General features: G+C 41.8%; 1 protein-coding gene across 2 annotated transcripts; it reads right to left on the bottom strand.

Annotated features, from left to right (window-relative positions):
• Positions 1-1,551: 1,551 nt before the first annotated feature.
• Positions 1,552-3,817, bottom strand: LOC100956238 (pulmonary surfactant-associated protein A-like). 2 transcript variants are annotated; one of them, XM_003783511.3, is made up of 4 exons: positions 3,598-3,817; positions 3,197-3,316; positions 2,375-2,452; positions 1,552-1,928 (listed from the first exon to the last, which is right to left on the bottom strand). In XM_003783511.3, the coding sequence occupies exons 1-4, from the start codon at positions 3,815-3,817 to the stop codon at positions 1,552-1,554; spliced, it is 795 nt and encodes a 264-aa protein (XP_003783559.3). The 2 variants fall into 2 exon arrangements, with proteins under 2 accessions (XP_003783559.3, XP_012656807.1); XM_012801353.1 differs by having other exon boundaries at positions 3,197-3,238; positions 3,652-3,769.
• Positions 3,818-15,434: the final 11,617 nt, after the last annotated feature.

Here is a 15,434-nt window from a genome sequence, read left to right as displayed (position 1 = left end):
CGTCATTGTTGTTTGGCGGGTCCGGGCTGGGAATTCGAACCCGCCACCTTAGGTGTACGTGGCTGGCGCCTTAGCCGGTTGAGCTATAGGCGCCGAGCCAATGAGTTTTTTTTCTTGGAAAAAAAGAAGTAATAGAAAGTAATATTAACACATTCATGATTTATTGCTCTGAAATCATCTTTGTTCAGCTCAGGGGTGGGGTGTTTAGGAGTGTGAGTTTCAGGTCCAGGGAGATAGATTTGGATCCAGCCTGCGCCACTTGCTCTATATCAGCAGTTCTCAATCTGTGGGTCGCGACGCACAGGAACTGTGTTAAAGGGTGCGGCCTTAGGAAGGTTGAGAACCACTGCTCTATGTAATAATAATACTCAAAGCATTTAACTTCTCTAAGCTTCAGTGACATATTAAAAAAATGGGGAAAGTAATACTGGTCCCATGCTATTGTGTAAAGATTAAGTAATATTTAATAAAATGTATTAGAAATTCTTGTCAAGGTACTCAGTACATAGTATGTGCTCAATAGTTTCTCTTTGTAGTAAGAGTTATGTTAATAATTTTAGTAGTTGGAGGAATGGTAATAATTGTAATAGCAGCAAGGATTTTATACCCATTTCACAGATGAAAAATAGGCTTGGGATAAATAAATATCCCCAAGACTGACAGATAACCTTTTCCATACCAAGAGATAGCCTATGACCTGGCGGTCAGTTGATCTTAATGAACTATCTGATTGAATGAATTGACGAAAGGAGAAAGCAGAGCCAGAGATGTGGGTAGTGGCATGACTGCCTCACTGAGATCTGAAGTGAGGTATGGATATGTCCATCAGTAGAAAGTTATTTGGGTTATGTTTGGGGTGGGGAGCTCGTCCCTAGAGGCCTAGGCTGGCTGCTTTTAGGCCAAAGAGGCTGAGTTGGCTTCCTAAGATTCAAAGAAGTAAATTGTACATGTCAATCACTGGGGTTGGGTTGACCACTGCCATGCTGGGTCACCTCTTGCACCCTGACCTCATGGAGAGCTGACCAGGCATGCCTCAGAGACCTTAGAATGCCAAATAATCTTGAATGCATCCTTAGCTCCACATGTTTAGAACTTCCTCGAAGTCTATCTATCTCTATCATTGTACCTGAACAAGACTGCTAATTCTGGCTGAGACCGGGACCAGGAGAGTAAAGCGACCAAGGAGTCAAGCATGTGTGATTTTGGAGGATGCTTCCACCCTGCGACCTCCCTGTTGCCATCTGTAAATGAAGGAACTAGACAAGATGAGGGTGAAGGAGGTCTCCACCCCACCAAGGGCCCAGGTTGGGAGTGGCCGCCTTGAGTGCAGATCTGAGAGGGGATCAAAGATGAGTGACAAGACTAAGCAGTGATTATGTGGGAAGAGTCAGGGCACATCTAGGGAATGAAGAGGATGTGATGCCTCCAGCTGTAATAGCCACAGAGAAATTCTGTTGAAAAGGAGTTACAGCATCTCATAGACCATGTGGCTTCTCAGGATGGAGGCTGAAGCAAGACAGGATCCTCTCTGTCTCAGGGCCCAGGTGCCCCTCAGAACTCACAGATGGCCAGTCGGTACTGCAGACAGTTCTTGTCATTCCACTGCCCATCTGTGTACATCTCCACACACTTCTCTTTGCCCCTCCCCCTAGGCTCTCCAGGGTACCAGTTGGAGTAGTTGACAGGGGCTCCGTCCAGGTAGTGGAAGTTTCCAGGGGTGGGGCCCTCGGCCAGGCCCAGGTAGGCATACGTGTTATACTTCTTCACAATGCTTGCAATGGCCTCATTTTCCTCTGGACTCCTCGGGACAGCAATGTGGCCACCTGCTCTGGCACATGACTCTCTGATGTCATCAAAATTGACTGACTGCCCGTTGGTGGAGAAGACCTTCTCTCCCACTGCCAGCATGGATCCCTGCAACAGCAGGACTAAGAGCAGAGTGGTGTGGCTCAGTCCATTGCCCAGTCTACTGCCCTCTGTCCCTGAGTCTGTCTCCCTCATCTGGGCTCTCTGCCATCAGGCTGTCTCCGATCTCGGCATCCATCTGTGCCTCTCTCTGTGTCTTCCCTCCCTCTTCTAATCCTACCTTCTAATTTCCCCTCAGGGCTCTCACCCATTTATTCATCCATTTAACAATTATTTAGTGCTAGAGATGGTGCGGTTTCCTGGGATTCCATAGAAAGCAAGACAGGCAGAGAACTTGGTTTCCTAGAACATTGGAAGCAAATTTCATCTGCTTGTCTCCTCTGGGCCAAAGACATCGAGAAAGGAACGCATCATTCTTTCCCTGACACCTGCATGCCCACACTTGTTTGTCAAGTCTCTAAGTTCTAGAGGCTGGTGCTGAGGATGAGACCCCAAGGGGCCCCCTTACCTCCTGCTGACTGCAGGATTTGATGTCTGAGGTCCTGGAGTGTGGCTTGGAGCTCCTCATCTAGATAAGCCGGGAGCCCTGTGGAGAGACCCCACCAGGGATGAGGGGAAACCAACACAGATGCCACTTGCTATCAAGCAGGTGTTTTACCAGCTGCAGGCCAGAGTTCTGCCTTATAAGTAATTGTTCCTACCCACTGCTGAGGGCCCAAGCTAAAAGAGTCCACGAGGCTAGAGTGAGTTTTCACACTCCCCACACACCTTCCTTAATGTAGGTTTGTAGCTGCTTAGTCCATCCTGGCTCCTCCTTCCTGACGTGTCCTTTGCATGGCTTTGTCTGCCCACCTCTAGGGGGATTTCTGGCTTCTGAACAGTGCTCCCTCCCCACCCTCCTCCAAGAGCAAATACGATTGTCTCTGTACTCTCCTAACGGACCTTGAGTACTGCTCAGAGCTTTGGAGTATCCCTCTGCATGTGGAGCTCCTGGTACCCATGATGTACAAAACCCTGTGTATCTGAGGGTATCCTGGTACCCATGATGTACAAAACCCTGTGTATCCCAGTGCCTCAGTCCCAGGAATAGCTTCTGTCCCAGGAATAGACTCTGTCCCAGTGCTTCCCTCTTCCCATACCAGACCCACTGTCTCCCCAAGTCCATCCACCCAGGCACCTCTGATTCCTCTTCTCAACCTCATATCCTCTGACTTGGGTTGAGCCATATGCCCTTGGGGACCTGTGTGGTTTGACTAATCCCCATTGTCTCCATGTGACCACACAGGGGCGATGCCCATGTTACCTCTTCCCACTGCCCCACCCTGCTCACCTGGAGGACCCCTCATTCCGGGCTCGCCCTTCTCTCCACGCTCTCCAGCAACACCAGGGGCTCCATTTAGCCCATCGCGCCCAGGGAGACCTGTCATTCCTCCAGGGGGGCCCATGGGGCCTGCAAAAAGAAGGGAACAGGAACATGAAGGATCTGTCACCCACCGCTGGGTAGGGGCTAGCAAGACTGTATCTCCATTATCAACTAGGCTGACTCATCTGTCACTCTGTGGGCACTTTGAGGATAAATGCTTCAGGATGCCCCAACCTGAGGCCCCTAGGAAACTCCCACCCTGTCCTACACAGCTAACTTTTGGACCTAGCTTAGAGTCCTGGGCTGATGGGCCTCCTAAAAAGGGGTGTCTATCCCTTAGGTAAGGGGAGAGGTCTCCAACACAATACCTGGAGGTCCAGGGTCTCCTTTGATACCATCTCTCCCATCTCTTCCTGGCAGACCGTGGGATCCAGGAGTGCCAGGGACACCAGGGGTTCCAACACAAACATCCTTCACATCACCTACAGTGTTGGAAGCTGCCACCAAAGTGAGGATGAGGGCCAGAGGGCACAGCAGCATGGTTCCAGCTCCCATTGCTTCTGCAGAAGGGAGGGGCCAACAGCCCATCAGCAGGCAGCACTTGCAAATTTCTGCCCCTAGGGCAGATCTAGATAAGAGCACTGGGAAGACCCAAGCTAGCCATGGAAATTCGCAGCATTTGTTTGGTATCTAACAGATCTCATGCCCCATCCCTGTGGCTTGAGGTGGTGTTGTCCCCTTGGAGAGGAGGGGCAGAGTAAGGAGCTCTGAGGGTCAGAAAGCCCAGGTTCTGATAGAGCCTCTTATCTATTAGTGCTTTGTTGTGAGACCTTAGGGAACTCACTTCCTCTCTCTGACTTCAGCTGAGTCTTCTGAGCTCTGGAGACAATCTTGATCTGTTTCTATCAGGCTGTTAGAGAAGGGATGTGGTCACCCACTCACTCGCTCACCCTATCTGTCCCTTCTACTCTCAGTGACCCTCTTTTCAGGTTCTAAGGGATCACGGACCTGAGAATAAAAACATGTGGACAGGACCCACAGCCATCCCCCTCATGGTGGTCAGTAAGGAGCCCCACTCCGTTCTCCTTAGAGAATTGTTCTCTCACTTTCCCCTGCAGACCCTGCTGAACCCCTGTGGGAATCCAGGGAACATGGTATAAGAATATTTGCACATCCGTCTTCCTGAACTCACAATGACAGTGCTGTGGATTGGGAGGTAGCATGGGGAGGCCCCCTCCTTCCTAGCCCAGGACACAGGTAGAGCTGCGGCTCTGGGCTGCTTCTCACTGCCTGCAACTTGTACACTGGAGAAGACCCAGGGGATGGGGCCAAACTCACCTGCACACAGAGCCCCCAGGCTGCGTGGGTCTCTGCCTCCACGTCAGAATGGCAAGGTGGATAGCACCATTTATAAGGATGTGGAATTCCAGGCTCCCTCCTCACCTCTCAAAGGCCCCTATCACAAGGAGCTCTACTCCAGGGAGGGCCTGGCAGGAAACAGCCCTCGTGTTTACACAGCTCATTTCCCTGCAGAGCACTCAGGCTGGAGGAGCACTTAGGACTCTTGAGGGGAGCACAGAAGCTGCTAACAGAAACTCCAGGGCTGTAAGAAGGGAATCTCCCATGGCAGAAGCCAGCATCCCCACCACCACCTCCACTAACACACTTCCTTAGCAGTGAGAGATGAGAGTCCTTACCCAAGCACCAATGAAGGTTCATTTGCTTCCTTGTCTGTTTCTAGACAGGGTAGAGGCTATGGCTCAAGCTGAAGTGGTCAGGATGAACAGGAGCAAACTGTCTTCCCTGGAACCTGGCTCACTACTGAGCCACCTAAAACACCCCTGCCTCAGATGCCTACAACGTAGTCAGTGGGCTCATGGACAAAGGGCTAAGAAAACACAATGCATGCCCCCACTTCCCTCTGCCCTGGAGGCTCAGCTGCAGGAGGCAGCAAAGCACCTGGAAGGAAACCAGCAGCATCTGTCATTGGCTGTGAGTGATGTCTGGGAACCTGCCATGGGGATTATTTTAAGTGGTCAAATGATGTATGAAGCCAATTGATGAAATCCCCCAATGAAGGGACTAGATTAGGAAAGGCTCTCTAACTGTGGGTAACACTGGGGAACTGAGACAAGGAAACATCCTCATGCTTACTGAAAAATCTTGAGATGCCCAGAGATTGTGGATTTTAGGGAGGGGAAGCTCAGCTAATGGATCCCACTCATAGAGGCAGGAAGCCAGGCAGCACTGATCTGGAGCTCTGTGTGCTCTTATAACCCAAGAGGAGGGTTCCAGTCTAAGTCTGGTCACTTGTCTCACATAAGGCCAACTACTGAGACAACAAGGATTGCAAAAGAAGAAAGGAATTTTTAATGCTGATGATATCAGCTAGGAGAACAGGGTAAGCAGCCTTAAATCCTTCCCCACAACTGAGAGAGTAGGGGCATTTAAGCAGCAGCCGTGTGCATTGGGGCGTGTTAGTGAGAGATGGCGAGTCTTGGCATCAGGAAGTCTGCATAGGGGACTTGGGAATCTCAATTCCACCATTTCTGGAAACAACTCAAAATGATCAAGTAGTTAATTAAAAGTACAGGGTTCTGGTCATCAAGCCCTACTGGCCTGAGAATCTAAAACATAGGAGAAAAAGAATTATTAAAAAAAAAAATACAGGAGTCATTGTAATTTTCTCATAGAGCCAGTTATACATTCAGACATTCTGGTGCTGCCTGTCACACCCTGAGGTGGGTTCTGGCCCAGGTGTGGGATGGATGGGGGAGCCAGGTCCTGTATAGAGTTGAGCAGAGGGGTGCAGCTTCACCAACTCCGCCAAGGGAAGGAGGGCTGTTTTGCAGGTGACAAACAGGAGCAGAGGCCAGCTAGGACACCAGGACCTTGTACTGGAAGTGGAGGATATGGCTTTAGGGGCAGATGCCCCTGAGTTTCAATCGTGAGCTACCAACTACTACCCATCTGGGTAGTAGTCAGGTTATATAACATTTTGAGTCTCACTTTTTTTCTTTTTATTATTTTGAAACAATAGCAAACTTACAGAAGAGCTGCAGGTACAGTAAAATATTAACATTTTTTTCCTAAACCCAGGAGAGTAGATTACCAACATGATACCCTAACATTCCAATACTTTAATGTATATATCGTACCAAAGATTGTTTTCCTATACATATAACCACAATGGAACTGCCCAAATCAAGAAATTAACTCTTAAACAATATCTCCCTTCCGTTCCCTTCCCTTCCTTTCCCTTCCCTTCCCTTCCCTTTCCTGACAGAGTCTCACTCAATCACCCTGGGTAGAGTGCTATGTTGTCATAGCTCACAGCAACCTCAAACTCTTGGGCTCAAGACCCTCTTGCCTCAGCCTCCCGAGTAGCTGGGACTACAAGCACCCACCACAACACCTGGCAAATCTATCTGTTTTTAGTAGAAATGGGGTCTTGCTCTTGCTCAGGCTGGTCTCCAATTCCTGAGCTTGGCTTCAGCCTCCTGGAGTGCTGAGATTACAGACATGAGGCACCACAGCTGGCCTGTAATAATTTTCTTTATTGAAGAAAGATCCAGTTCAGAACAATGTACATTATTTGGTTGTCATGTCTCTTTAGCCCCCTTGAAACAGTTTCTCAGTCTTTCCTTAACCTTCATGACCTTTCACTTTTTGTTTGAAAGTTGTTTTTTTTTTTTTTACAGATTACTTAGTGTGTAGAATATGTCTTAATTTGGCTTTTCCTGATGTATTGCCTTATAATTAAATTCAGATTCTGCAACCTTGGCAGCAGAATAGTAATAATAATAATGCTGTGTTCTTCTTATCACATTCCACCAGATGGTACATGATTTTAATTTGTCCCTGTACTGATGGTTCGCTTTGATCAAGTAATTAAAGTGGTATGTGCCATTCTTCTCCATCATAAATCTATTCTTTTCCTTTTTAAAATTAATAATAAAATTATGTGAAGGTACTTAGGAACCGTTGTAATTATCCCATGCGAAAGTACTTAGGGACCATTGTAATTATCCCAGTCCTTATCAAACTTCTTCTTTTTTCTCTATATATTTATTGGTTTGTGTCAATATGAATTCAGCAGTTTGAGCAAGAGCTAGACCCTGTCTTTACAAAAAATAGAAAAATTAACTGGGTTTTGCAGTGAGCACGTGTAGTCCCAGACACTTGGGAGACTGAGGCAGGAGCATCACCTGAGCCAGGAGTTTGAGTTTGCAGTGAGATGATACCACTGCACGCTTGTCCCAGCAACAGAGCAAGATCCTGTGGCAATTGAATAAATGAATGAATAAACAAATAAATGACTCAGGCCTGAGGCATGCCCAAGGCCACCAGAGGAAGCAGTCCACAGGATGCTGGCAGCAAGGGGATACTTTATATGTAGATAATTTTAAAACAATCTACAGTTTATTACCACATTGCATCAAGAAATCTAAAGAATGTCATTAATAAAACATTTTTCCTCCTGAACAGTTGCTTGTTTCTCTTAGCTCTAACAATTGCTGCAGTCACTGCTGAGTTCTGACAGCCTGTGCCAGACCACTGCACCCACACAAGCTACGGCACCCCGCCAGACAGCTTTCCTCCTGTGCCCTTCTACCTGTCTTAGCACTCAGGGGGCTCTTCACTTTCCTCCTTGTCCCACTGGATAAGGAATCCATGTGTAGATGCCTGGAGTTTTTCTGACTTGGATTGTTGCAACAGCATCTATGAGATGTACGGAGAGTAAATAAGTCCTCATTTGATATTTCAATGAACCGAGGCTGAGAGAGGTTGCATGGATTGCCAAGATTACCCCCACCCCTTTATTCCAGTTTAAATATTCTGCCATAGTCTTCCTAAAGTTGGCAGGATTGGCTTATTCTACTTGTAACCAGAGACAAAGGCATGCATTTAGTTGTTTAATTTATGAATTTTATTTTTTATTTTTTGTATGAAAGGTCTTTACTGGAGAGGGAGGGATGCTGCAGAGCAGCACCAAGGAGGAGAGAGGAGAGAAGAGAAAAGAGGAGAGCGAAGAAGAGAGAGAGAGGAGAAGAGAGAGGAAAGCGAGAGAAAGAGGAGAGTAATTTATGAGTTTTCTGTGGGCCTGCATCTTTCAAGGTCACTTCTAATTACAGAAATTTAGGGGTCAGGTCAGAAACAAGAAAGGAATGGGAACTGAGGCTTTTCTTCTCCAATTCAATGAGAAAACTAAATAAATGTGTGTGTTTGTCGTATATATATATATATATATATACATATACATACACACATATAATTATGACTCTAAAAATGTCATTTCATTTTTTTAAAATGACATAATAAATCTATTTCTATTACCTAGAAATGACATACCATTTTTTTTAATTTACCCTATTTATTTTAATTTTCACCAATACTGCATCTTTTTGCCCTATGCACTTTGAGCAGTATCATGTGTGACTTCCAAACTCCAAAGATACACATCCTGCTTTAGGCTTTGAAGAGAATGGCTTCCCTATTCTACTACCTTGAAAGAAACAGGCAGCACCTGTCTCCAAAGAAACATGTTCAGAAACACACACACGCACACACAAACACTCATACATTCTCTTACTTTGCACGAATAAGATCATACTGTGATACTGTCCTGCAAATAGTGTTTTCTCTAACATAGGTAATACATTTTTCCAAATTAGCACATAGGGATATAATTGTAACTATACCATTTCCTTGGGGTTTGCTTATTTTTAATTTTGGTAATGCATTCGTCACTCTCTTTTCAATTTAAACATTTAAACAATTTAATTGACACATACAACTGTACATATAAAGTGTAATGTAATGTTTTGATATATATATACAATGTGCATGGATCAAATCAGGTTCATTAGAAATCAGCATCCTCAAAGATTTATCATTTCTTTGTGTTAGGAACATCCAAAATCCTCTCCTCTAGCTATTTGAAAATATATACTAATTTATTGTTAACTATAGTCACTCTGCAGTGCTGTAGAAAAATAGATTGTATTTCTCCTATACAGCTGTAATTTTGTACGTACTGACTAATCTATCTCCATTCAGCCTACCTTCTACCCTTCCCAGCCTCTGGTAAGCACTGTTCTGCTCACTACTTTTATGAGATCACGTTCTTTTTTATCACTGAGTAGGAGTCCATTGTGTATATGCACCACATCATCTTTATCCATTTGTTTGTTATTGGACACCCAGGTTAATTCCGTATCTTGACTATTGTGAATAGTGCTGCCATAAATATGAGAGTGCAGATGCTTCTTTGATATACTGATTTTATTTCCATTAGATAAATACCCAGTAGTGGAATTGCTGGGTAAGATAGTAGTTCTATTTGTGGGGGGGGGGGGGGGTGTTTGTTTTTTGAAACAGAGTTTCACTTTGTCACCCTCAATAGAAGGCAGAGGCATCACAGCTCAAAGCAACCTCAAACTCTTGGGCTCAAGTGACTCTCCTGCCTTAGCCTTCCAGGTAGCTGGGACTACAGGTGCCCACTGCAATGTCTGGCTGTTTTTAGAGATGTGGTTTCTCTCTTGCTCAGGTTGGTTTTGAACTCCTGAGCTCAAGCAATCCACCCACCTTGGCCTCCCAGAGTGTTAGGATTACAGGCATGAGCCAACATGCCCAGCCCGACTATTTATAGTTTTTAAAAAGACCTCCATACTGTTGTCAACTGTGGCTATACTAGTTCACATTCCCCCTAACAGTGCAGAAAAGTTCTGTTTTCCACCTTCTTACCAGAATTTATTATTTTTTGTCTTTTTGATGAAAGTATAAATGAAGTGAGATGATATCTCATTGTGGTTTTGATTTTTATTTCCCTGATGATTAGTGATGTTGAGCACTTTTTCATATATATGTACTTTTTGGCCATTTATATGTCTTCTTTTGAGAAATTTCTGTTCAGATCATTTGCCCATTTATAATTGGATTGTTTATTTTGTTATTTCTACTAATTTTGAATTTTTTTTCTTGCTTTTCTAGTTCATGGATGCATTATTAGGTTACTTGTTTGAAATTTTTCTACTTTTTTTGATGGAGGTGATTAACACTATAAATTTCTTTCAGTGCTGATTTATCTGTGTTCCATAGGTTTTGGTATATTGTGCTTCTATTTTCATTTGTTTAAAAAGCATTTTTAAATATTCATCTGAATTTCTTCATTGGGTCATTGGTCATTCTAATCATGTTGTTTAATTTCAATGTATTTGTTTAGTTTCCAAAATTCCTCTCATTATTGATTTCTATTCAATTGGGGTTAGAAAAAATACTTAATATTATAATTTTAATTTTTTAAAATTTGCTGTGGCCTTTTTTTTTTTGGCAGCCTAATTATATGGTCTATTCTATATTATGCTGAGAAGAATGTGTATTCTGCAGCTATTGGATGAAATATTCTGTAAATGTCTAGTGGGTCTATAAGGTCTATAACAAAGTTTTTTTTTTTTTTTTTGCAGTTTTTGGCCGGGGCTGGATTTGAATCCACCACCTCCAGTATATGGGGCCAGCACTCTACTCCTCTGAGCCACAGGCCTGGCCTATTTTTTTATTTTTTGAGACAGAGTCTCTCTTTGTTGCCCCCAGTAGAGTGCCATGGAGTCACAGTTCACAACGTCAAACTCTTGGGCTCAGGCGATTCTCTTGCCTCAGCCTCCCAAGTAGCTGAGACTACAGGTACCCACCACAATGCCCAGCTATTTATTTACCTTTTTAGAGACAGGGTCTTGCTCTTGTTCAGACTGGTCTAAAACCTGTGAGCTCAGGCAATCCATCTTTCTTAGCCTCCTAGAGTGCTGGGATTACAGGTGTGAGCCACCACGCCTGGCCTTATAGCACAGTTTAAATCTGATGTTTCTTTGTTGGTTTTCTATCAGTGGTTCTCAACCTTCCTAATGCCGCAACCCTTTAATACAGTTCCTCATGTTGTAGTGATCCCCACACATGAGGAGTGGTGTTTCATTTCCTAAGACCATTGGAAATATGTGTTTTCCAATGGTCTTAGGCAACCGCTGTGAAAAGGAACACGGTCATTCAACCCCCAAACAGGTCGCAACCCACAGGTTGAGAACCTCTGCCATCTATCCAATGCTGAGAGTGGAATATTGAAGTTCCTAACTACTATTGTATTGTATCTCTTTCTATATATATTATATTTGCTTTATATATCTGGGTGCTCCAGTGTTGGATTCATATATATTTATAATTGTTATATCCTCTTGCTGAATTGATTCTTTTATCATTATATGTGACCTTTGTTTCTTTTTACAACTATTGGTTTAAAGTCTGTTTTATCTAAGTATGGCTATTCCTGCTTACTTTTGGTTTCTGTTTGCCTGGATTATCTTTTTCCACTCCTTTACTTTCAGTCTATGGTGTCTTTATGGGTTAAGTGAATTTCTTGCAGGCAGCATATAATTGGATCTTTAAAAAAAAAAATTCATCCTGCCAGTCTACATTTTTTAACTGGGGAATTTAATCTGTTTACATTTAAGATTATTATTGGTAAGTGAGGATTACTCCTGTTATTCTGTTGTTTTCTGGCTATTTTGTATATCGTATGTTTTTTTCCTTAGTCTCTTAGTATTTATCTTTGAGATTTGGTGGTTTTCTGTTATGATAAGGTTTAAATCCTTTCTCTTTATCATTTGTGCATCTGCTGTACTAGTGAGTTTTAAACTTTTGCATGCTTTCATGATGGTAGTTATTATCATTTTACTTCCAGATATTGGACTTTCTTAAGCATGTCTTATAAGACCAGACAAGTGGAGATAAATTAGGCTTAGTCTTTCTTTATCTGGGAAAGACTTTACTTCTCCTTCATTTCTGAAGGATAATTGTACTGAAAATCATATTCTTGATTGGCAGGGTTTTTTCATTTTTATTTCAGCATTTTGAAAATGTCTTACTCCCTTTTGGCCTGCGAAGCTTCTCCTAAAAAATCTGATATCTGTCTATTGAGAATTCCCTTTTATGTGACTTGGTGGTTTTCTCTTGATGTTTTTAGAATTCTTTCTTGTCTTTGACTTATGGTAAGTTCACTATAATGTGCCTCATGGAGGACATTTTTTCAGTTGAATCTATCTAAAATCCAGGGAAACACATCAAGCTTTGAGGAGAGAAGACACTGTTCTTTATTCTGCTACTTTGGAGTAATTGGAACTGGCAGCTTGCATCAACTGTCTCCAAAGAAATATAATAAAACACATACACACCCATTCTCTTACTTGGCACAAATAAGATCATACTTTTCTGCAATTAGTATTTTCTCTTACATACTCAGACATCTTTTCAGAGTAACACATATGGATCTAACTATAGTTTTTTTACTGGAGTTTGTTTTGGTAATCTATCTTTTTAATTTTTTTTTTTTTTTTTTTTTTGAGACAGAGTCTTACTATGTGAGTAGACTGCCATGGTGTCACAGCTCACAGCAACCTCAAACTCTTGGGCTTAAGTGATTCTCTTGCCTTATCCTCCCGAGTAACTGGGACTACAGGCACCCGCCACACCACCTGGCTATTGTTTTTGTTGTTCTTGTTCCTATAGTTGTCATTGTTGTTCCTATAGTTGTCATTGTTGTTTAGCAGGCGGGGGCTGGGTTCGAACCCACTGGCCCCAGTGTATGTGGCCAGTGCCCTAACCACAGAGCTATAGGTGCTGAGCCTGCTGTCTTCTTAATTTTTAAATGTTTTTGCACTTTAACACACACAAAAGGAATAAAAGGTAAGTTTACATCTCCTTAAGTTATCACAAATTAAAAAGCCATAAAACCACCAATCAGTCAGGAAGTTAACTTTGCCAATACTCCAGAGACTCTCTCATGTATGCTCATAGTCTCGGCACCCTATTCCTTGGCCATAGCAACTCATTATTCTCAACAATTTTACCATTGATTAGCTGTCCACTATAATGCTGGTAGACAATTGTTATTTCTAGTTTCTATCTAGTATGTATAATGTCACTGTGAACATTTTTTTACACAAAACTGACAGGTCATTGGGTTTTTATATGTTAAAACTAAGTAGATTCTGCCAAACTGTCTTTTAAATTACACCAATTTACACTTCTATCAGTAGTATTTAACATAACTAGCTGCTCAATATCTTCACCGACACTTGTTCATATTTTAAATTTTGCTAGTCATTAATCTATACATCTCAGAAACTCAACAAATTCTGTGTAGGATAAACTCAAAGAGATGCACATCCAGACACAGCATAACCAAATCTTTATTGAAATTTTTCAGTTTTGTTGCAAGCAAAAGATAATCAATGAATCTTTAAAACACCAAGAGAGCAGCAATTCATCATATTTAAGAGATGCCCAAAGATTAACAGCTGACTTCTTATCAGAGAAAAAGCAATGATATGGTATGTTCAAGATCTTAACATTGAAAAAAAATCCTGTTATCAATCAAGGGCTATATATATGGCAAGACTATTCTTTAGAAAATGAAGAAAAATTGAGCCATTCCTAGATAAATAAATACCAAAAGAGTAGACTGCTAGCAGACCTGCCCTATAACAAATATCCTACAATAAATGAAGAGAGTTCTTCAGGTTGAAATAAAAGAGCACTAGAAAAATAAAAACCTAATCCAGAAAAGGAAATAAAGGATACTGATAAAAATTAAATATAAATTAACTACATAAGTCTATTTAAAGACAGCATAAATGTATTTTTATTTATAACACTTTCTCCTATCTAATTTAAAAGACAACTTTTTTACTGGATGAAGAGGGTCCAGCTGCCTGTCAATGTCAGTGAATATGCAGAGACGGGGATAGGTCCACCAAGCTTTATTTGTCAGAAGACCAGTGATTCTGGAGAACAGTGAGAGTAGCCTTTCCAAGACAGTTCTGTTCTTCCATTTCCAAAATCACAGTTTTATATATAATGGTTCACAGCAAAGACCTTACTTTAGTTAATAAAGTAAGATACTTCAGGTAATTACTTTAGGTAATGAAAAGTATGACTTAATGACAATCTATTATAACATTTCTAATTCAAAAGTTAATTTCCTAAATCATCCTCCTAAAGCAAAGACTGCAATAACCCTTATTTAGGTAATAAACAGCACAACTTAGTAACAATCTATTACAATATTTCCAATTCAAAATTTAATTCTCTAAACTATTCAGGATGGGCATCTTCAGGGTGGAAGCTAAATTTACAAAACATAAGAATAAGAGACAGGGGGTGAAGCTCATTTAGGACCTAAACTGACCAGACTAGCTGTGTCATGTAGGCCTTAGCTTGGCTGACTCCATCTTATTCTCACTATGTGCTTTCAACTTCATAAAGTAGTAATTATAAATCTATTTTGATTGGCATACAATGCATAGAGATGTAATTCATGACAATGATAGCATAAGGGAGGAGCAGAATTATATACAAAAAATTTGAAAATGAGCTCATATTAATCAATGTTCTTACAAATTAAGATGCTATTATAATTGTCAGGGCACCACTACGAAAATAACTCAAGAAACATAATAGAAAAAAACACACAAAAATAAAACTGGTGCATGATAAAATATTCTTTTAACACAAAAGAATGCAATAATGGAACAAGAAAAAAGTGGTATAGCCATAGCAATAGTGGATATTATTTAGCCATAAAAAGGAATGAAGGACAAATATGTATGACCACATAGATGAAGTTGATAGCATTGTGCTAAATGAAAGAAAGGAGACACAGAATGCAACATATTGTATGATTCCATTTATGTGAAATATGCAGAATAGGCAAATTCTTAGAGACAAAGTAGATTAAACATTGCCAGAGACTAGGGGAAGACAGTGACTGCTATGGAGTTTCTTTTTTGAGTGATGGAAATATTGATGAAATTTCTTTCTGCAGAAGGTCCTCAATCTTGGAGATTTAAAGAATGAACCCACAGGCCACATAGATCAGTAATAAGATCAGAAAAGATTTATTAGATAAAAAGAAAAACAGAGAGAATGAAAGGCCCAGAGCCTCTGGCCGAAGGAGAGACCCAAGTGGGAAGTCCCAAATCTTTTGTGTAAGGGACTATATACTTTAAATAGGGAGGTTTTGAGAATTATATTTGGCCAGGACTTGGTAGACATCTAGAAGACAGACACCTTTTCAATGTTGATTAGTGAATGAGTGAGTGTATTAACAAGTGAATGTAGTTCTTCCCTCAGGCTGGTTGAACTCAAGCAATCCACT

This window comes from Otolemur garnettii, unplaced genomic scaffold, assembly GCF_000181295.1.
Source record: "Otolemur garnettii isolate 467f Iridium unplaced genomic scaffold, OtoGar3 scaffold00008, whole genome shotgun sequence".
NCBI classification, from domain to species: Eukaryota; Metazoa; Chordata; class Mammalia; order Primates; family Galagidae; genus Otolemur; species Otolemur garnettii.
This window is presented reverse-complemented; position numbering and strand designations above follow the sequence as displayed.